The 22,991-nt window shown below is 39.8% G+C and overlaps 1 protein-coding gene across 2 annotated transcripts in view; it reads right to left on the bottom strand.

Moving 5' to 3' along the window:
• Positions 1-8,080: 8,080 nt before the first annotated feature.
• Positions 8,081-22,991, bottom strand: part of F11 (coagulation factor XI) — a 23,762-nt gene continuing 8,851 nt past the window's right edge. For both annotated transcript variants that reach the window (XM_023699674.1, XM_023699673.1), the window contains 12 exons: positions 22,261-22,367; positions 21,391-21,550; positions 19,602-19,711; positions 19,105-19,264; positions 16,194-16,303; positions 15,926-16,088; positions 15,731-15,837; positions 11,800-11,968; positions 10,380-10,555; positions 9,614-9,709; positions 8,926-9,065; positions 8,081-8,410 (listed from right to left, as the gene is read on the bottom strand). In XM_023699674.1, coding sequence (XP_023555442.1) covers positions 8,249-8,410; positions 8,926-9,065; positions 9,614-9,709; positions 10,380-10,555; positions 11,800-11,968; positions 15,731-15,837; positions 15,926-16,088; positions 16,194-16,303; positions 19,105-19,264; positions 19,602-19,711; positions 21,391-21,550; positions 22,261-22,367 — 1,660 coding nt within the window. In that variant the 3' untranslated portion in view covers positions 8,081-8,248. The remainder of the gene's footprint in view (positions 8,411-8,925; positions 9,066-9,613; positions 9,710-10,379; positions 10,556-11,799; positions 11,969-15,730; positions 15,838-15,925; positions 16,089-16,193; positions 16,304-19,104; positions 19,265-19,601; positions 19,712-21,390; positions 21,551-22,260; positions 22,368-22,991) is intronic.

The following is a 22,991-nucleotide window of genomic DNA, read 5'->3' as shown; positions in this document are numbered from 1 at the left end:
TCACAAGCAGGGGCCGAAGAGACTCCGAGCCCGTAAGCAACCTCTTGGGGGCCTAACCCCTGGGGTCGCGCAGTGATTGAATCATATCCACTTCTAAATGGGCATGTGCTCTGTGTGTGTGCGTGTGTGTGTGTGTGTGTGTGTGTGTGTGCGCGTGCTCGCATACACGCGCGCGCGTTCGTGCATGTGTGCATGCGTGTGTGTGTGTGTGTGTGTGTGTGTCTGTCTGTCTGTCTGTCTGGGAAGATGTGGTAGTCAGTTCTGTATTATTATACCAAAACACCCAAATGAGGCTAATTATTAAGAAAGGTCAGGTTTATCTTGCAAGTTTGGAGACTCAAAGGCACGGTGCCTGCGCAGGCTTTGTTTGGGGAAGGTGGTGGATGACGGCGTGTCATGGACTGTGCACTTGCTGGAGGAAAATGTCACATTACAGCCACAGCCACGAGGAAGAGAGTGACAAAGAGACCAGGAGCCCACGGCTCTCTTGGGCAGCATCAGCAGATGGCCTAAGCATCTTCCCTTGGCCTCTCCTTAAATATCCACAGCACCTCCCGCTACACAGTGTAAAACTGCCAAAAGGCACAGCCTTTGCACACTGCCCCTTGCAGGATAATCATCTAAACCACAGCCAGCAGTATTTCTTTTTCTGTTATCATCAAGTCTTCATTATTCAGAGGTTTTTGGTTAGTTTGTGTGAAAAACAAAGCAAAACAAAACCGACAACACAAGCATAATAATGCTTGGTATAGTCAAGGGAAAGGACTCTGTTCCCATGGTCAGCAAAGCAGAGGCACAGGAAGCTGAGAGTGGGGAAGGGCTTGGGGGAGGAGAGGGGAGGGAAGAGGGCAGCAGCCAAGAATGGAAACGCGGGGCGTTGGGAGAAGCAGCCCAAACATAGCAAGCTACCTGCGACAGGGTCACAGCAGGGTGCAACTAACTCTCCTTCCACCTCCAGTCCTAGAGGCACACACTGGCCTTGGGGGAAGCCTCCACTGGGCCCCAGAGCATTTAGTAAAGGGAGGCAGAGACTGCAGAGCTAGGGGACCTGGAAGTATTTGCTTTAAAGGAGAAATTGCTCTCTAGGGTCTAGATATTTACAACGGTTATGTTTGGAAAGTCTAGTGTATTTGAATTGAAGCAGTTGATTTGACTTGATGTTCCCAGATATTACACATACATAGCATTTGTTTGGACCTAGTATAAATTAAATGTGTTCTGCCTACATGCTGGGATTTAAAATGTTGTCGAAGAGAAGTGTAAAACTGCCATCTAGTGGAATAAAGGAGAATTTGGTTGAAAATATTTGCAAGCTGATTTGTCTGGTTTTCCCTCTAACAACAGCATATATTATTATAACTGGGATAACAATACCTTATCTTACATATTGGAGGTGAGGAGTAAGACACATTACACAATGTACAGCACACAGGGTGGTTATTTATATTTTTACTTGTATTTTTCTTATTCTTATTAATCAGTAGTTTCACCTCCGACCGATGCAATTATCCAGTCTGACCACTGAATTTGGTGTTTACGATAGCCAATGTAACAAGATGTTAACTCTAGATTACTCTTTAAAATTTCTTCTTCTGCACAGAAATAAATGAGAGTGATGTAAATGCTATCATTACAATCACACCCTCCATGTTAAATAAGCTACACACAAAGTTCCTACTTGTTTTCAACATGCGATAGTACATGATGTTTACCTAGAAGCTACCAGGGTTTAGAGTGCAACAGGATATACCACCCCAGCCGGGTTACTTCAGTTCCTTAGTTGGCCAAGTGATGGTTGCAGTTCTGGTCGCTTTTGTCTCCTAGCTGGTCATTGTGAAGCGTAGTGTATGAACCAGTCAAGGACAGCTATGTACTCTACCTCTGTACCTCCCCTTTGCAATCCCACTAAAACCTCACTCCTTGAGCCTTCGGGACCTGATATTTTGAAATGATCCCAATTGTGCCCATCTGCATAAAATAAATCTGCCTCTGAGCCCTGTGTGTGATTTTGTGTTTCTGTTTGCTGTGGCAAGAGGAAGCTGGGAGAATCTACTGATCCTGACTCAGAATTACAGCAGACCCTGAGTTCAACACCACGAGTGTAGATGGAAATACCACTGGCTACAAGATGCAAAAATAAGATCCTGATGTCTCAGCTGCTTGTTTTTTTCTTTTCTTTTTTTTTTTTTCAATGTGTTTGTAGCAGCAAAGAGAACCACAGGTCTGACCAGTGGAAAATTTTTCTGTCAAACTCTACTCCCTGACCTAAGGAATAAATCGACAGCTAAAGATCCGCCAACAGTCAACAGTCAGGAGCGCATTCCCTCAGCGCAGCTGTGGCCGCAAGGAACCATGGGGGCTGAGAGGCACCTCAGGTCTTACCAAAGCCTTGCTCAGAGCTAACAACAGCCTGGGAGCCACCGAGCCTGCAGATACGAAGTATCGCTTTCAGCTGGTATCATCATTTCCTTATGACTAGGACTGTGCTTGAGGCAAATGCCCAAAAGGAGCACATTAATTAGACACCAGAGCAACTTTGACCTTGTTGCTCTGTTTCACAGAACAGAAATAATTCTCTTTACATTTGCTTTAATAACGCAAATCATAAGAGGGAAAATACCCAGCAGATCTAGAACAGAAACACACAATTCTCAGGACTAGCTCAACTGAAGAGTGAGCACATTGAAAACCTGAGCCTTTCATTTTTTGAGCTTGAGCCCATTCATAAATATGCTGCTAACCTCGCATACTGATTGTCAGATAGAATGCTAAAGGATACTCATATTTCAGACTTTTAATTTACAAAAATAGAATCTGAATACTGCAAAGATAACTTGTAAGTCTGGAAAGTTATGCCTCCTCTCTTGACTTTTCTTGCCACGTCACAAACAGCACGAACTAAATCTGACAGAGAAAAATCATTTTAAAGGCTCGTATTAAGCTTTTGCTTAACTGGGTGAAGCAATGATTTAAGAAATACATCTAGATCCACTTACATCAAATATCAATTTGCTTAAATATATATATATATATATATATATATATATATATATTTGCAAGGAAGTAACTTTTTGTCTTGGTTTCTATGTAGTGCTTTCCTCCTCATGTAATGAGAGTTATTTTTAATGATGGTGGTAGAGACTTGTTAAAAAACACTCATACTTTGTGTTTGATGCTGTTTTGTTGCACTGGTTAAACTCATTAAATGAGGTTTTCTATGGCATATACTCATTAAACTGCCTTCCCAGCCCTGGGAGCTCTCCTCTGCCTGTTCTTTCCACAGTATCCAACTGTGGTAGCAGCCACCTATGCACAGCACAGAGTGCTTTGAAAGTTTGTGGTGGTTACAAAGCCCCCACCTGTTCTCCAGGGGTAAGGTAAAGTGGAAAAATGGCTTCAGTAGATGAAAGATGAGTTCTAACACCTCTGTGGGCAGAGCAGGGCAATTGGTCAGTCAAACACATAAGAACAGTGATCTCCACCTGGGATTCCACTACAGTACATTTGCAATAATATTGCCTGATATCCAGGAGCAAAAGAGATCAAGTAAATGCATTAAATACTGTTCTGGGCCACACGTATTTCAAATGCAGTAGCCTAGAGGGTTAAATTAAATGGACAATGGCCATACACGATGAACTGCATGGTTTACATAGTGTAGTACACTTATCTACAGTAGTTTTGGCTGTAAAGCCAATAGAACTGATTTCCTTTTAAGAGGAGAAACGGGATGCAGAAGAAAAGACCCAGCAGGGCCAGAGAGCCACCTCCAGGAGACACATGAGGCTCCCAGAAACTGGAGGACGCAGGGACGTTTCTTCCTTTGGGGTTTCAGAGCATGTGGCTGCCGACACCTGAACTTCAGACTTCTGGCCTCAAGAATTAAGAAAGAATAACTTCCATTCTTTTACTCACTCTCCACCCCCACTCCCACTCCCACTCCTGCTTTTGTGGCAATTTACTGTGGAAGCCCTCAGAAGCTGACACTGGTTGTAGACATAAGGAAACAGGGCCCTGAGGGGCAGTGATTTTGAGAGGATAAAGTTATCAGGAACACTTGCTTTCATTGTAATTCCTCCCCCTTCCCCCAGCCCCACAAGGATACATTGAGCTTATTTTTAGCTTGCAAGACAGCCTTAGCAAAGGCAGAAAGTGTTTCCTGCAAATGAGAAAAGAGACCCCTGCACCACTAAGGCAAGGTGTGAGAAGTGGGTATGAGAGAAGAATGACAGACAGAATTCACAGATCATGCCTGAAGGTGGTGGCGTGTGGCTACCACCGCTACACCCACACCCGCGGAAACCCTCCCCTGGGAAGAGGTGCAAAGGAAGGGAAAGGCATGAAGAGGAGATTCTAGTGACCTCAGGCTCAGCACTGTGTGCTGCTGGGTCAGCTGTGAGCACAAAATCGTCTGCCTGCAGTTACGAGACATCACCAACCAGGATACTAGAAACATCCTACAGGGTTAGGAAAGGGCAAGCCTTCATCAGAGCTGGCCCAGTGGGGCACAGAGAAGCAGGTAACTCAGTGCTGCTAGAGATCAACGCAGGCCCAGGCGGTGGAGGGAGGAGAGGCGAGAGCAGGTACAGATGGACGCACAGCGCTTGTCACAATGGATGAAAGTTCCCTGATGTTTTTGTTTTTATGCTTTTATTACTAGGAATTGAATTTAATGCCAATGCAGTGAGCTATATCCCCAGCACCTGGGCAAGTTTTTTGTTTTTGTTTTTTTTTTTTTTAATTAAGACAGAGTCTTGCTAAGTCACTAAATTGCACAGGCTGGGTTCAAACTACCAGTCTTTCTGGCCTCCACCTGCCAGATTGCTGTAATTACAGGCATGCATCACCATGCTGACTGCCCAGGTTTTTAATGAGGCAAGACAGTAGCTAAGGTTAGATAGGGATCAGATAGTGTGAAATTTATTTGTGAAGGCTTTCCTAAACAAGCACCTCAGTCTTGTATATGCTCACTCCGATGCTCCGGCTTCCTCCTGTGCATATGACAGGTGATGGGACCTGGCCTCCTGACTGTGCAGAGAGTGCCACCTGCTTAACAATAGGAGCCAGTTCTACAGAGCTGTAGCCACCTTCCTGACCATTCACAACACAAATCACGTTTTAAAAACTGGACTTTTTTAACTGGAGAAGAAATAAATCAAATTTCCTAGATCAGCACAGTGATAAACCCTAACAAATGTACGATTAGTTTTAATTGAATCAGGGCTGGGTGTTGCTGAGTGGTGGAGCTTGAGCTTAGCATGCCCAAGATTTGATCACCAGTACTGCAATAATAGCAATAATAAATAATAATTAAATAAAAATAATTGAGTTAGGGTAATAATATTGCTTTTGGTAACTATATCCTTGTATGCTGGGGTGTTTTTGCAAATTATAAAATCTAAAATCAAACTGGCTTAAACACAAAGAAGGGATTTATTGCTATGAAATCAGAAAGGGCAGGGTCTGCGCACTCTGCTGCTGCATTCTGTGGTCTTTGGGCTTCTGGAGGTGTGCCGCCACCCTAATGGAAACGTTTCCTCCTCCCATGGGGAGGGAAGACAAAGCCACACCCTCAGTAATCAATCCGAAGTTTCAAACTCTGCACAGATTGACAGCTCTAAGCACTCGCTGTGGCTCGCCCAGCTATGCATCAGATGCCTCGGCCTGCCCACCATGACTGGCTTCCCTAGGAGGATGAGAGTGTGTCAGTGAATGTGCACAAATTCGCATCTGACTGTGGCACTGGAGATGAAATCACAAGTGCACATCTGTGACACCCAGGGAGGGGGAGGCACAGCTGCCATGCTGAGCAAGTTTGAGCAGTATACATCCTGGGATCACTTGCTTTTTCATCAAGAATTCTAACCAGGTTGTTATGACCGCAAAGAACATGTTCTGTTTTTGTCTACAAAGTAACTGCCAAATTAAGATTTGGGTAAAAAATAAAGCAATTATTAGTTTGGTGATCCTGTACGCCAGATTAACACAATACCATTTAGGTTAAGAAAAATTCAAAATAAAAATCAAGATACCTTTTTCTATCGATTTGTGGAAGAGAAAATGGCTACAAATTTTTAGCAGGGAAATTTGCCAAAAGTTATCAAAACTGAAAATACATTCCTCCACCCCCGTTTATGTTGTTGATGTTATTGTTGTTTTCAGAAATTCTGCTTTTGAAATATATTTGACCTGCACATATCCCGAAGAGAGACAGACTGAAGCAACCTAAATGTTCTGCAACTGGGGGTTGATCAAATAACATGTAGGATCTCTGTGATATAAGGCCTTGCTTCTGTACTAGACTAAGGACCCTCACTCTGCACCACTCAGAAATATGGTCCAGACTGGAAGCCACATGAGAAAAGCACTAAGAATGTTTAGTTCAAGCAATCATTGGGTGTAGGAGAGGGTATCTTCATAATTTGTGCTTTATAGCTTCTCACAGTGTTTTGAGTTCTGAATTATGGGCATAAGTTAGGCATTCAAATGTTAAGACATTATATATAGTTACATACTAAGAAATAAAAATGAGTTTGAAGCTTCAGATTGATCATTGAAGAGATGGATCTCTCTTGCTCCTTCATCAGAAATGATACAGAATTTCACTAAATAAGATGATAAGAATTCAGCAATTCTTTTTACATTGCATACTGTTGTCTTCAAATTAGTTGTTCACATCACTATGTCCAGTTGTTCACATTACCATATAAATTGTTCAGATTATCATGTTCAGTTGTTCAGATTACCATATAAATTGTTCAGATTACCATGTTCAGTTGTACAGATTACCATACAAGCATGCAAAATTGGCGAAAAACATTAAAGAAAAAAAAGCATTAACTGTTCCTCACTATAGACCAGCAGAAATCAGCAGTATAGTTATCCAGGGTATCATATCATATCATATCTATCTATCTATCTATCTATCTATCTATCTATCTATCTATCATCTATTTTCCCCTTCCTTCCTTCCTTCTTTCTTTCTTTTCTCCTTTTCCTTATCTCAGTTGTTCCTACCCTTTGAAGTTTTGTTCTTTTTCTCAGAGAACTCTATGCACCCTGCTTATTCAAGTTTGAAATTTTGCAATTTTTGTATGATTATTTTTTGTTGACTGTGTAGTAAACTTCATGAGACTATAGCTGATTTACCCACCCTGTGTTTTCCCATGGCTCAGTGTGATACTACTACATACTTTTGCTCAATAAATATTTTTCATATTGGGTGAATTGACACAGGTTGAAAATTATATGGAGATAGTTCTAATTCTAGGCTATTGTAAGTAACAGAACAATAACCAGGTAAATATTTCCAGTAAAGAGAAAACTTCAGCTGTTTGAAGATGCTGAAGCCTCCACTGTAAACATTCATTTGCTCCAAAATTGTCTTTTTCCTTGTAGTGCAGATGTATTTCATATTGATTTCTCTCAACTATCTAACTGTTTGAAAATGACACTTGGAGCAGCAGCTCTCCTTAGTAGGCTGCTTTCTGCCCTTGCCCCGTTAACCTTTCCCTTTCCTAAACACTGCAAATAATATACGGTCTGTGCACAAGTGGCTTTCTACGCGAGTGCATCTGTACACGCGTCCCCTGAGATACTGTAGTGACACTTCTAGGTAAATTGCTGATCCTAATCTCTCATATACACATTCTAGAATCCTCATTACCAGATTCAGTTTTAGCTTGTGCCTGCCCACACTGATATGCAGTGTACACTAAACATTGAAAAGACAGAAATTGTTCACCTTTATGAAATCCTATCATTAATGTCAATCAAATTTTTTTTTTCTTTTCACAAGAAATGTGTTCCTTAGGGAGAGTACAGAGTTTTACAAATTGATGCTGACTGTCTTCCTTGTCATTTCTTACAGCTTCCTTTGTTTTTATTCAGCAATTTTTTTGTGAGGAGTTCCTTTAAGCAGTTCTACCTGGCCAGTTGGTGCCACTACTTGACAGTTTCGGGACAACTACCATGGTGTAATCTTCAAAATTATGTCCTAATGGGATTTCCTTGGCAGAGTAAAAGTGCAATCATAAAGCAAGACATTGTGTGCTGAAAACAAAACACAATTATCATCCAATGAGAGTTTTCAAAACACAATCTTTAATATTTTCTTAGAAACATGGAGCCCATGCAATTTGTAACTACAGAGGAAAGAACATTACCATGTTTTCTTCAGCAAAATCAGAGCCCTCGTGTAGGGAACAATCTGGTTTGCCCCTCAAGGGTCCAGCACACCTAGGACTCTTCACACTGCTTGAGTTTTCTCCAAAATCCAGTCCACGTACTTGACCACATTGGTGTAAATACCTGGCCGTTCTCTCTGACCACAACCTTCTCCCCAGCTCGTGATGCCCACCAGATGCCAGACCTCATTGTGCTTACAGGAGAGGGGGCCCCCAGAATCTCCCTGTGAAAAGGGGAGGGGGCAAAAGTAGCACAGGTCACTTTAAAATTATTTATTTATTTATCTATTTATTTATTTATTACAAGGGCTCACTATGCAGCCCTGACTTATAGTGAGCCTCTTATCTCAGCCTCCCCAGGGTTGGGATTACAGGAGTGTGCCACCATGCCTGGTCTTGGTGGCCAGCACGGCACACCCAGGATTCTGGAGCCAACATGGCATGCGGTACTGGGGATCAAACTCGGGGTGTTTGCGCTTACCAGGCAGGTGTTTAGACTGCCAAACTATTTCCCCACAGGTCTCTTTAGATTCTTCCCATAATACATATATTTGCTCAAAAGGATTTTGCTTAAAATTCAGCCCTGGTCCTTTCAAAAACTTCAAAGAACCTGATTCCTCCAGGCTATGTACATTAGATTTTGGCAAAATGCATCTTGTTTCTTATCATCAGATGACTGCTCTTTAAAACATATTCAGCATTTTAATTTGCGTGTGTCCCGTTGGTGGAGAACACTTACCTTGCAAGCATCCTTCCCTCCTTCCCTGTAGCCTGCGCAGATCATCTTGTTGGTTATCTTGTGTCTTCTGTACCTTGCTTGGCACTCATCACTGGGCACGAAGGGTATTTTGGCTTTCTGGAGAGTGTCTTGTACCTTGTCTTTTAAAAAATTGTGGTTTTTTAAAAAATACGACTGTCATATAGAAACTACCTATCTATATAGCTTTAAAATAAAAATTATACTAAAAAATCTAGGGAGAAAAATATTAGAAATATCTCATAGGTTTTTATAATTATAGAGTATAAAAAGACATTATTCTCACTGTTGTGCATTCCATTTTATTAATGTTAATCAAGCTTAAACATTAATTATGACCCATTAGAATTACTTCCCAGAAGAAATAATTAGATAACAAATTGGACATTTACTAAAAAGTGCTAGGCCTTACTTTAAAGTTGATTAAAAATAGTTTTTAAAGAGGCTTAATCATATCTCAGACTTCTAATGAAACTGGTATGACATTATCCTTACTTGGGTGATTTTGGTCTGTTTATCGTTATGAGTACCCTTCCTCAGATTCAATGGTGCTATTCTATTTTATTTGTGCTGCAGCTGTAAGACCTGATACAGCAGAACATGCGCAGGGCACAGCTAACCCAGCTCCTTATTTTTAGCATGCACTATAGATTAAAACTGCATTGTTTACCTCTTAGTTTTGTGTATCCCCATCCCGTCACCCAGCAGTCATTGTAGATTACATGTCTGTCTCCTTTGGAAGGCAGGCATATGGGTCGTTGAGTATCTAAATTAAAAAAAAAAATCATAGTTTAGTTATGAGAAGCTAAATACTCCTTCTTTCCTGGAAGGTACTCTCTTCCTCTCACTTTTCATCCTCATGCTTTTGCTCTTTGTTATTGCATGTTCTGCCTTCTGTGCACACGTCATCATCTCTGACGTTCAAAGTCACATGCTGAAGATCCCAGGATGATGTGACACAGATGAGCAGACCCTGTCCCCCACTGCGGCACTCCAGCTAGGCCTGTGATCTTACGGAATGCTTAATCACTCTGGCCCTCTATCATTTCACCCTCCAAAAGGAACTCATAGACTCAGTTATTCCCAGTATTCTAAAATGTTATAAAACTATGCTGTCTGTGCACCTAAGGAAAGCTAAAACTTTCATCCACACCTTCAACCTAAGATCCTGTCAGCCTTTTTTTTTTTTTTTTTTTTTATGGAACTGGGGATTGAACTCAGGCTCTTGTGCTTGTCAGGCAAGCGCTTGTTCTACTGAGCCATTTCCCTGGCCTGATCCCTCAGTCTTAACAGAGTGACAGCCAAGCTTTCCAAATCCTCTCCCTTTGATGAAGGCACATGAACAGATTGATAGTGTCATGTCATGAGTATCTTACTAGTAAATATTTCACCTAGCTCACCTCTGTAGGTAACTTCCCACTTAGGACTCTACATACCCGTGTAATTCATGGCTGCTTCCAGTTTCAGCAAGGCTATATCATTCCCACTTTCTGCCACTTGGTATTGATCATGAATTATTATTTCTTGTACCCCAAAGAAAGGAGTATCCTCATTTATTTCAGATTGATTTACAATGCCACCATAAACACGCAGAATTTTAGATGAGTCTACCCTAAGGAATAAACAACAGAGTGAAATATACTTCCTTCATTAGGCATTTCCCAAACATTTTGAGCTGCATAGCTATTTAACTGGCTATTACTAAATTCCATGCCAATAGTTTACTTTTAGGTGGAAAGATTGAGTTCATACTAAAGTTCTTCAGTTACGTATCTTAACTATAAAGAGGGTACTGAATTAGCATTTATCTTACATGAAATGCATAAAATAAAGGTTCTTTGTGTTCTCTAATACATATATACGGGGCTGGTGAGATGGCTCAGTGGCCTAAAGCACCTACTTAGAACAAGCTAAGCTAAGCAAAGCCCAGGGACCACGGTTCAATCCCCAGCATCACATGCCAGCCAGCCCCGCCCCCTGGTGGGCTGAGCTGGCCAAACACACACAAAATAAATAAATAAATAAAATTAATACATATATACACCCATCCATGAAAAGTACAGGGTTTTAATCTCAGTCCTGCCAGTTATGAGCTGTGACACTGAGAAATTCACAAGAGCTTTTTGTACTCCACTTCCCTATATGTAAGATGTGAAGGGAACCGTTAACTTGAAATATATTCCTGACTTATAACATCCGTGTGTCATGAAGAGATAAAAACCTAAAACTGAGAACGGAGGCTCAAGAGAAGTCAGAGGATACTACAGAGGCAAAGAGGAAACTGGATAAGCCAAAATTTCCAGGGCTACAGGCGCTCACACACTGTCCCGCTGGAACTTTTACTTCTCACCAAAAGTGAAAGCGACGTAAGTGACATAATCTGAGCAGGATGCACAGTGATGTCTGTCTGTATTGTGGTGGTGTAAAGAGAGGGGAAAAGATGAAAGAGAAATAAGGAGGGAGGGAAAGAGGCAGCATGAAAGAGAACAAGCGTGGATATGGGAAGTTGGAATTGCAGAATGAGAAATTCTTCATCAGTTTAGTTCTGGACTCAATAAACAAAGAATGCTATGTTCCTAAAGGAAGTAGCAGAAAGCCCTGGGGACGTGTGTGCATTTAGATGAGGCAGGGTACAGTGTGCAGACAAATAGTTTCTGCACCTATCCTGTTGCTGAATACCATACTGTAGACCATGAGTGATTCCTCCTTTTTGTTTTTTGTGCCCCGCTAGAGATGGGAAATTAATTTAGTAAAAAGAATAGCTAACATTTTAAAGTATTTATGAACTAATAACACCAGTAGTAGTTCTCACATAGGTATGAGGATGGTAGATATAAAAACAACAACATAACAGACCCATCTAAACAGTGAGCAGCTGTTAATATCCACCGGTTTCCAATGATGGAGCCTCCACACAAGTGTCCCCGGATGGGGGCTGTGATATGCAGAGTTATCTGCCATGGCCACTCACCACGAACAGACAGAGTTCCCCCAACAATTCTGGGCTTGATTTTGGTTGTGCATACTACAAAAAAGAGATTGCGGTAAGTGGATTTCTACATTTTCAATTTCCATCAGTAGTTACGCTCCCTGAGGAATAAAAGAAAGGATCATTTTCCTCAGTTCAAGAATTTTCCCATGACCCTGAGTTAGACTTTATAATCAAGTTGACAGAGAAAACGTGCACATACAAATGGAATGATCAAGCTGCCTGGTAAGTACATGCCAGCTGGTACTATAGGGACAGGGTCTCCTTCAATGATAACAGCGATTGGCCTTTTAAAACAATGGTTGCCAAGCGTGGTCCCCAAACAAAAGATACCACCTTGTACTAGTTAGACATGTAAATTCTTGGGGCTCACCTCTGACCTCGTGAACCAGAGGCTGGCAGTGGAGTCTACTAGTCTGTGTTTTAACCTGCTCTGCTACCAACTGGAGAACAAATGTCACAGACAAAAGCTGCTCCTCACAGCCATTCAATCTGTAGTGTTTGTCCAATTCCCCCTCCCCAGTGGCTCCCTCCAGTTAATCCTGGCTCCCAGATATGCTTGCTTCATGCCCAAATTAGAACTGATTTTATGTTTGTGGACTTGTGTCCTTTGACTTTGTTGACACTTTAGGACTTTTCTGGGGTTGATTATTGCTACTTTCCAAGGACTTTGATTCAGACCCATCCCTGGGCTTCTTTCCTTTCTTGGGTGTCTTGGACAGGATAGCCCATCTCATTTCTGTTTCTTGGGATGCCCAATAGGAGAACCCATCCTTCTCTTTGAAGCCTTTGCAAAGTGCACCACAAAACCCAGGAAGTGTGGGGGAGGGGAGCATTTACAGGCAGCAGTATTCTAAAGTACCACATCCTAAACATCAGTGGATCAGCTGTGCTCATTCAAAGTACAGATACGACTCAGTGCTTGTGTGAAGGATGCTGAAATTCTAACAAGCTTGTAGATGGTGCCAGTGTGATGCACCCAAAGAGTTCTAGGCATTTCTTTGCAGTAGGAAAATGAATATGTAATTTACATAGATACGTATGGGATAGATTCAAAATAGGAGAGGATAGGAAAAGAAACTTTGAAAGAAACAACAGTGCATGAGGTGGTTATAGATGCCTCAGGAGAGTTCTCACCTAAGAATTGATTGGGCAGACACTAAGTCTGGAAGACCACTTTAAAGATCTTAACATTATTCTGCAAATTATTGGAGGCTCTTATACGCTGCAAGCTGGGAAGTGGCATAAAGGCAAGGCTGAGGATAAGTCATTGGTAAGCAGTAATTAAGATATGTGATAAATAACTCATGAAGACCCTACAAGGTACAGATCCTAAGTATTGATGCTCACGCTACTCTGTTTCTCAGTTTAAACAAAATACTGAAATGCAGTTTTCAGCATTCCATCTGATAATAAGAAATGTTTCTTTTAATAGCTTTGCTATGCATTTTCAGAAAGACAAATTATATTTTACCTCAGCAACAATACTGGACATGACCAACATTTGTTAGATAGGCCCTCTCTCTCTTTTATTTTTTGGCCCTCTCTTATTAAAGTAAGAGATAAAGTAATTGGATATTATCTTATCCAATATAGTACAGTGATGTCTAGTTATTTAATTCACTTAACTCAGAAGCTGTGCTAAAAAAAACATAAAATTTTATCTGCTTTTATATCATAGTTTCTCCTTCAGCTATCAATTTAAAACAGATGTATTCTGTAACCTCCATAGGCTGGGGACTAAAAACTTAGCAGAGAAATAATGAAGGAGGGAGGATAGAAGTGGTATCAGCAATTTATCAAATGTAAATGCTTATTTCCATTTTAAAAACACACCAGTATCACTTAATGAAATGTTTGATGTATCTTTTCTAATGCCAAGTAAGATTAAGACAGCAGAATTACTTTGAATGTTCATTCTTGTCTTTGGTAAACTTAGTTGTGAGGGAAACAATGCACAGACTACACCATAATTGGGGGCTTTTCCAAAGACCCTTAACTCTTCTAAAGATTAGCATCAAAGCACTTTTCAACTCTAGGAAACCATACTTCATGACAGGCTATTAGTATCATATGCACTGCAGTTTTACAAAAGGGCTGCCCAGGTGTTAAGGGTTAATTTATCTTTTCAGTACAGCAAATAATCCAACAAAAGAGTTTTGTACTTTTAAAACTATTACAAGGACCAGTGAGATAGCTCAAGTGCAGGGACTGGGATTCCATCCCTGGCACCGCATGCCATGCCAACCCCACCCCTGGGTGCACTGAGCCAATCACCAGGACCAGGTGTGGTGGCACGTGCCTGTGATCCCAGCACTAGGGAGAGTGAAAATAGGAGGATCACTATGAGTCCAAGCTGTGTAGTGAGACCCTGTACCAAATACATAAAAAATTAATACATTAAAAACAAAACTATAACAAAGCATGATTATCACTCCATTTTGTACACCAAATCTCAGTTTAATCTAAGTGTGTAGTGCTTTATAATTTTGAACACTAAACAAAGCAGTCTAAAGCATGGTTTGAAGTAAATCAATAAATGATAAAGCTATAGTAAGTTCTTTTTTTTTTTTTAACATTTATTTATGGGGTGTGTGTGTGTGTGTGTGTGTGTGTGTGTGGCCAGCTCAGCCCACCAGGGGGCGCAGCTGGCTGGCATGTGGTGCTGGGGGATCGAACCGTGGTCCCTGTACTTTGCCAAGCTTGTTCCAAGTAGGTGCTTTAGACCACTGAGCCATCTCTCCAGCCCCCATAGTAAGTTCTTATGATAATTTTGGAAGAAGTATTTCTGCAATATTCTTTTTCTGTTGTAATTCTGTCCCTTGGAACAACTCCACTTGGCTATATATCATCTATTATGTTGAGAAATTAGTCACTGACATGGAAACTCTATTGAGATGATTTGAAAATATTTTTTTATTATTATAAGCTTTATGCCACATAGAAAATATTTTATTTGTACCCTACCAGACTCATGCTATAAATTACTAGCATTTCTTAGTAATTGTTGCTAATGTATTGAAGTACACAAAACCTCTGTAAATCCGAGAGAATGACAATCTCTCAAAATACATTATTTTTACAAACATATCATAATCATTCATATTTCACTTTTAGATCAAATGTGAAAAAGTGAAAAATTTGAGGACTGACCAGATAGCTCAGCAGGTTAAAGCACCTGCCTAGGCAGAGCTCAGTGACCAGGGTTCTATCCCAGGCCTGCCATGCAGGCTCCACTCCCAGGGTGCACTAAGAGGGTGATTGAGATTGGGTGTGGTGGTGCACACCCATAATCCCAGCACTTGGGAAGCTGAAAACAGGAGAATCACTATGAGTCTGATATGTGTAGTGAGACCCTGTAGACCCTGTACTAAACTCATAATGAATAAATAGATAAATAGATAAATAAATGTTAAAAATGAATAATTTGATTAGCCAAGGTATTGGTTGATTTTTCTACTTAACAGATAACAAGAATGATCCCTGGAATTAGTACTAAGAATCAGCCCTATAATTGTTGGCTGAATCTGTGTGTCAGCAGGAACTCCTACTTGAGCAAATGCTTCAAATTAATACTCATATCCAATTTATTTTACGTGGGGTACCGTTTCCCTACAATGTAATTTATACCTTTAAAACATGGTTAGCACACATGAAAGAAGTTAAAATAATAAAAAAAATGCTCAATTGTTATTTTACTAGCTTTAGCCCCTCTGTGGCTGTTACTATCGTAGCTATGATACATTTAGTGTAGAATAATTCCTTCACGGGTGGTCTTCCAACTGACATAACACTTACTGTTATCCATTTCACATAGCCTTAATGTATAGCCAGAGATGCTTCCTGTCCCATGAAGAATTTTAGTTGGAGATCCATTTGAAGAAAGCTTTAAGTAACATCTGCCTCTATGGTTGGAAACAAAGGAGGATAAATATAAGTCACCTCACAAATGGGCAAGACAGGCACATATATGTAACCTTTTGTCTGCCTTACTTCCTTTCCTTGCAAGATTCTTGGGGTGGCAAATAGGTGAAAAATTGACAGCGGATGGCTTTGGTGCATAATTTCTGACAGGCTTCATGGTCTTCCACATCTACAATGTCCAGTTCCTCTCCCAAGAAGTCAGTGTTGCGATAAAAGGAAGAGTGACAGAACACTACACAACACATCACGTATCAGCAGTGAGATGATTGATCTTAGGGCTCACCAACCTCCCCAAGAACTGCCGCCTCCACCAGCTGGAGATAGGCTCTTTGTTTACCTGGGATGCTGTGCCTGCAGTTCTGTAGGCTGAAACCAGAGAGAGCGTTGTTCTTTTGGATGCGGGTAGTGGGCAATCCACTTTCAGATGTTTTAAGCAGGCAAAGATTTCTGAAGGTAAAATAGAGAGGATGATATAAATACAGAACACATCAAAAAAGCATTTTTACAGTATGTGTGGAAAGTAAAGTCAGCTCATGCTGTTATTCAATAGCAAAAATGTGGCTAGTTTTACAGTATTTTTCATGAACTATTTAGTCACATTCTATGACCCTATAAGTTAGAGACAAAATGTTAAAACTAAACCATCTGACTCTATGTTCACGATTTGGTCTGTTTTCAGCGTTTTTACTATCTTCACTTTTTTCCCTTTCTTTCAACACTTCTATTCTGCCTCAAAAATTCAAGAATGTTCATGCTCTATACCTACAGCCCCATCTTTATTGAGGAACAATTCACAACAGCCAACATATAGATGCCCACCTGGGTGCCCACCAGTTTATTATGAATAAGTAACAAAAATTGTACACACACACACACACACACACACACACACACACACACACACACACACTGGAATAGTATCCAATTATGAAGAAGAATGAAATTATACAAGTTGAAGGAAATGGATGAACTAGCAATCAAATACCACAAGACTTCCCTACTAGAAGGGAGATTACTATAGGATGGAGGGAGGGACATGGGGGCAGATGTCAGAAGGGGAAAGTGGAATAGATAGAATCAAAAATATTGTATATGTTTGTATGAAAATAACACACTGAATTTCATTGCTTTATAAAATGTACAGACACAAATAAAATATATTTTAAAAAAAGAATTTGCATGATACCTAAAAAATCTCCTACACAGGTTTAGAAATGTATAAGTGAGATCCATCACTGACTCTTTAATCTGCTGGCAGCATCTTCCCAAAAGGAAGAGATTCTGCCTAAGTCACTCAAGACGAGAACCTTGAGCAGAGCCGCCCAACAGTGCTCTGGAATAGTAGAAATATTCTCTGTCTGTGATGTACTACAGTGGCAACTAGCCACATATGGCTATAGACTCCTTGAGATGTGACTAAGATAGTCAAGGAAGTGGATTTCTAATTTTATTTAATATAAATTAAATTTAGTCAAGTCTTTCAACTTGCATGTTCCTCTCATATTGTGTATTATGGATGAAATGTATTATTCCTCTTATAAATATTTATTGGTAATTTTTTTTGTCTGTTTGAAATAGGGTTTTGCTCTGGAGCACAGGTTACCCTTGAACTGTCTATGTAGTACAGGCTGGCCTTGAACTCACAGCATTCCTCCTGCCTCAATCTCCCAAGTAACTGGGATTACAGGTGTGCACCACCACATCTAGCTGATTTATAATTTTATTTTACTACTACTACTACTACTACTACTATTACCATTATTATTATTATTATTATTATTATTACTATTATTACTATTATTGGTGCTAATGGCTGAAACCTGGGCTTCCAGCTTGCTAGAAAAGCATTCTACTCCTGAGCTAAATTCTCCCAGCTTTCTCATCTGTAATTTTATAAAATGAAGAAGTGACAATCACAAAATGACATGTTACTAAGGCATTTTTCTAATTTCTGCATTTTCTCATTTATGAATTGCCTGGCTTTTCCATCTTTGGGCCTCCTCTCTGCTCCATCTACAGTCACTTTATGACCTCACCAGATTTTTGGCTCTAACTACGATCTGTATACTGGGAAGACTCAAACACAGACCTAGAGCCCAAGTCCCTTCTGAAGCTGACGTCTATGTCCAGTTGCCAATCCGGCCTTTCCCCTACATATCCCAGAGAAATCTCTTCCTCTTGATTTTGGTTTCTCATGAAGTCCTCCACATCTTAGTCATCGGCATGTCCACCCTTCTGATTACATGGGTCAAAGAACTCCGTTGTATCACTGACACTGTGTTTCCTTTCCAGCCCGTAGCCACCCCACTGGCGAATCTTATTGGCTCCATATGATCACACATTCCAATGTGAATGCTTCTCTGTCATCTCCACCATGGTCCAAAGAGGCAAGATTTTCACTTATTTAGTTCACAACTATATCTCTAGAATGTCATGGCATATATTGTCAAATGTTATATAAACTTGTTCATAGAAGAAAGTAACAAATATATTTTCATGTGACTGACCTTGTGCTCCTGAAATTGTAGTCTCACCTTGTGGGACATGAGGCCTACCTGCTGGACAGTGAATTCAAGGGCTCACCTCAGCTGTATGGTACAGTGGGAAGTCAAGGCCAGCGCATGCCGACAGCTTCAGGAATTCCAACTCAGAAAATATGGAAAAATCTATGGTTGAAGTTGGCTTAAACTTAAGGCTTGATTGTGTATTTGATTTTTAGTAATTCTTATTCAAGAAACATATATCTCTTTAATGGCCAAAGAAACATAGCATGCTTTTTGTGTTGTCCTTTGTTAATTCCCATCACTAGAGTATTAGGTCCTCTTCCTCAAATCTCCCTTTTACTCCAAACTTCTTGATGTAGGTCTTCTTTTTCACCTCTCTTTTTCCACTTTGGATTTGCCATTTTACTGACATTTGCAGCTGTTTTGCAGTGGAATAAACTGCTCTTTAATGGGCAGGCTTATCCTCTTCATCCTACTGAAAGCTAGACAACTTTCCTTTTGCCAAACACTGAGACCTCTCAGCTTACAGCAAAACAAAGCAAACAAACAAAAAACCAAGAGCAATTGATAGTACTAGATTTGTGGTCAGGAGATGGAGAGGAGAAATGAGCAAACCAAACAATTCTTCTTTGCAACTTTTGTCCTATGTAGACATTGAATATAATTTTTCGCTACTCAGGATGCTCATGGATTTTAATCATCTGTTTTCAAAAGAACAAATCACCCTTAGTCGAAAATCCTTACCTTTGAGACTCTTTTGACCATTTGTGGGAAAAGAAGGTAAAAAACAAACAACTGGGATGATGAGTACAAATGCGGCGACAGACAAAAGCATCTGGAGCCCACACGCTGTCGATGTTGCTGTCTGCAAACACCGTGTCAGGGAAAATGTCCCTAATGCAGGCTGCACGACAGAAGAACCCATGTCAGGAAACCCACGCACCAGCAGGGTCATGAAAATGTATGCTACATTTGTAAATTCTCTATTGAAAGCTTGAGCTCATCCCAATATCTTTCAATGTTTTTATTTGCAAAGAAATAACATTACAATTTTAAACTTGAAGTTTAAATACAAGCTCTATGTAAGGCAGAATGAACTCTATTACACAAAGGGAAAAGATTCCTGGGGGCATTGCATCAGTGAGCATAAGTTCAGGTCCCAAATTAAACCTACTGACCATATCATCCACATTATCCACTATTTAATCTTTCAAGTACCCCATCAAGAAAGCAGTAGTTACCCAGCTCAGACAGTGCACAGGATTTCAGTGAAAAGCCGGATACCACATTACTGAGCTTTGTTATGCTGGTTGGTGTTCCTGGTTTGGAGTGCTTCAGTAGACAAACATTCCTGGATGAAAAAGAAGATGGAAAAATATCTTGTGTTCTTTCAACTGCTTGTTGCAGGAAGAAATTAATATTTGGGCAGAACAATAGGGCAGCACAGGAATCACCCTGAAGAGCACTCAGGGTAGATGCTAGTCTGCTGACTTGTGTCCCTGCACTGTCACTGAGGACATCCTGGAGGTCCTGAGGATTTTGTGAACTTTATTTCTTTGCGAATAAAGTGACAGCTTGGAAGCAGCGATGACACCAAGAGAACAGTTATACGAAGGTGTGATTTCTCCATCTGTTTTCAATTTTAATGCTGTAACTTTTCCCTTGATATCTCAATATTTTCCCAGCTTGCAGTTTACGTTCTTTTCTCTGTGGCATGAAATATGTCCTCTCAATTGACCTAAGATAAGTCATGGAGGACTAATTACCAATTTGGTGTTTTAAACAATTATTTTTTAGTTTGGATATTTTTCATATAAATTATTGATGAATTATAATTTTGCAAAGTATTAAATTTCATTGTGGCATTTTGTACACGAATACAGTATTGTGACCATTTCTTTCCCATTACTCTCCCTTACATCCCTTTCCTCTCTTCCCAGATCAACTTGCTCTTATCTAAGTCTCCTGTTTTCATGCCATCCTTCTCTTTTAAGTTTGATCATTATTCTTGGATATTTTGTGTGATTTCCAACTGACTTCCTTTTTATGAATATCTAGAGCAGAAAGTTAAAATCCAGTGTTAATATCTAAATATTAGTAATTAGAACTTAATTGCATTTTCCCCATTGGACTGAAGATAAATGTAGTTTCCTATGCAAATTTATTTATTTTTATTTGTTTACTTATTTATTATGGTATACAATCTCACTATGCAGCTCGGATCTTTAGTGATCCTCCTCTTTTCAGCCTTCCCAGCACTGGGTTTACAGGCGTGCATCACCACGCTCGGGCTCCACGGTCTGCTCAGTGCACCTGAAGGTGGGGCCAGTGTGGCACGTGTTGCTGGGGATCAAACCCTGGTCCCTGGGCTTGCCTAAGCAGGCGCTTAGTCTGCTGAGTTATCTCGCTGGCTCAATTATGCAAATTTAGAAAATCACAAATACTTTTAAATATAAAAATTAATACTTCATATTTTTAATAAAATTTCAAAGAAAATACAGACAGTCACTGGTGGACATATCATTTTTCTATTCTTATACAATCCACTTATTCTTGGAATATTTCAAAATTCAGTGTAAGTGGGATACCACTTTAGAAATGGGCTTCTATTACTTCAAAGTCTTAGGGAAGGAACTATTATTTAGAAAAAAAGGTGAATGAGCTTTAATTTTTCATTCTATGGGCTTAGATGATAACGTCTCTTAGGTTAAGAAGACTATCACTAATTGGAGCTATTTCATGATTACCAATTTTAAAATGGAGCACTTTTTAAATTATCCAAGATATAAGTTAAGTATGTACATATTTTATAAGTGCTGTGAAAAGGACATATTTTACCATGAATTAAATGCATCCAAACTGTTTTTAAATTAACTTTTCATGACAAAAAATAGGAATTACTATTATTCAAATGTCTTTTAGGGTTAAAAATAAAATTTTCCAACAAAGTGAAAAACAATTTCAATGAATTAGCATTTTACTTTCACTGAAGTATCTCACGTCCTTGGCCTTGGCTTCGAGCTCACTCACCGATGCTGCATGCTGGGAAAATATCTTGTTGCATATGTGAAAAAGTGACAGTGGATGTCATTCGTGCACCTCTCTTGACATTCCTGGGCACTCCTGGTAACAGAGCTGTTGTAGTTCATTCCTTTCATGTCTAGGCCCACATAAACATCTTTGCTGCAAGCTGGAAATAAGAGAGAAAAAATATAGGTTCCCTTGAGATTCCAGGGGCAGCTACAGTATCTCCCCTTTGGCAACTGTTCCTCTTGACTTGATTTTTTAAAACTATTTTCCCCCCTTTTCTTCAGAAGTCTTTTGTTGCAATATTAATCTCTTTAATTCCTACTCTCACATAGAAGCATTAAAAGAATGCTAATGTTCTTTTTAAGTTACAAGGATTTCAGGCCCATAAATTTGCATGTTGATTTTCTGCTCTGCCCTCTCCTGGTTCCAACACTCCACCAACCAGTTGCTTCACTAACTAACCTACGCAAGTATCTTTTCATCTTGAGGAGAGCGCCATGTCCGTCTTTGCACTTGCTCTCTTTGATTTGTATTAACCCGTTTAACAGATTTTCATGTAAAATTTTAGGCAGAGAAGAAGAAAGAAAATCAGTGATGAGAACTGAGGTAGGAAGATATGTTCTTTTGTAAAGAAAGAGCAAGGCGTGTCCTTTTATAAAGTAAAGAAAAAACATTTCAATGCACCGTGGAGTGCATGTGGAAGGGAGAGTCAGGCATGTATGTGTTTTGTGCTACTCCCAGAGAACTTCAGTACAAAAGTTTATTACTATATAGCTGTGTTTAGCTTTATACCTATAAAAGTATATCTGATATAATTATTTGCATACAACATAATAACTAGAATTTATTAATTCTCCAAAGACATCTTACCACTTAATTGGTGCGGGCATTGCTTGAAAGAATATCCAGAAATTGCTCCTGTCTTATTCACCTTTGGCAGTGTTTCTGTGACACTGTCTTTCAGGATGCAAGTAAACCTATTTAAAAAAAATTAGGAGGTGGAAATTCATAATTTAAAATAAGGACTCTTAAAATCAGGACACAATAAAGCAAACAGAAAGAAACAAAGTACTCTAACTCAAGCCAAAACAAATATTTTTTAAAGCAAGATTGTGACTTTGCTTTTTGTTTCAACATCCTACACTTAAAAGAGGACATATGATAGTACTTCCCGATAGGAAACAGCCATGGCTGAACTATGACCTGCTGCTGAAAGAACAGCCGCAAGTAAGCCTGGTTCTCTATAGCCCATTATCCACGATGGTTTTTATGTTCCTAAGATGCCTGTTGATCCCTGTTGTAAATTCTAGAGCAATAACTTCTACCTGTTCATGATGCTGTATAAATATCAGCAAGTGCAGAAATTATACACAATGATGTTGATAGCAATATTTTTGAAGAAAGGCTAAATTATTGAATTTTTAAGTGCTACATGGAAGCAAAAGTGTTACACAGAAGATGTAAAATTTTAGGAACATACTAGAGATAAAACAGTCACAATTTTGGTTATTTATTTATTTATTGTCTTTTTGAGACAGGGTCTTGCTGTGTAGTGTAGGCTGGCCTTGAGCTCACTATGTAGCCCAGGCTGGTCTTTTTTT

This window comes from Octodon degus, unplaced genomic scaffold (assembly GCF_000260255.1).
Source record: "Octodon degus isolate 3935 unplaced genomic scaffold, OctDeg1.0 scaffold00114, whole genome shotgun sequence".
NCBI classification, from domain to species: Eukaryota; Metazoa; Chordata; class Mammalia; order Rodentia; family Octodontidae; genus Octodon; species Octodon degus.
This window is presented reverse-complemented; position numbering and strand designations above follow the sequence as displayed.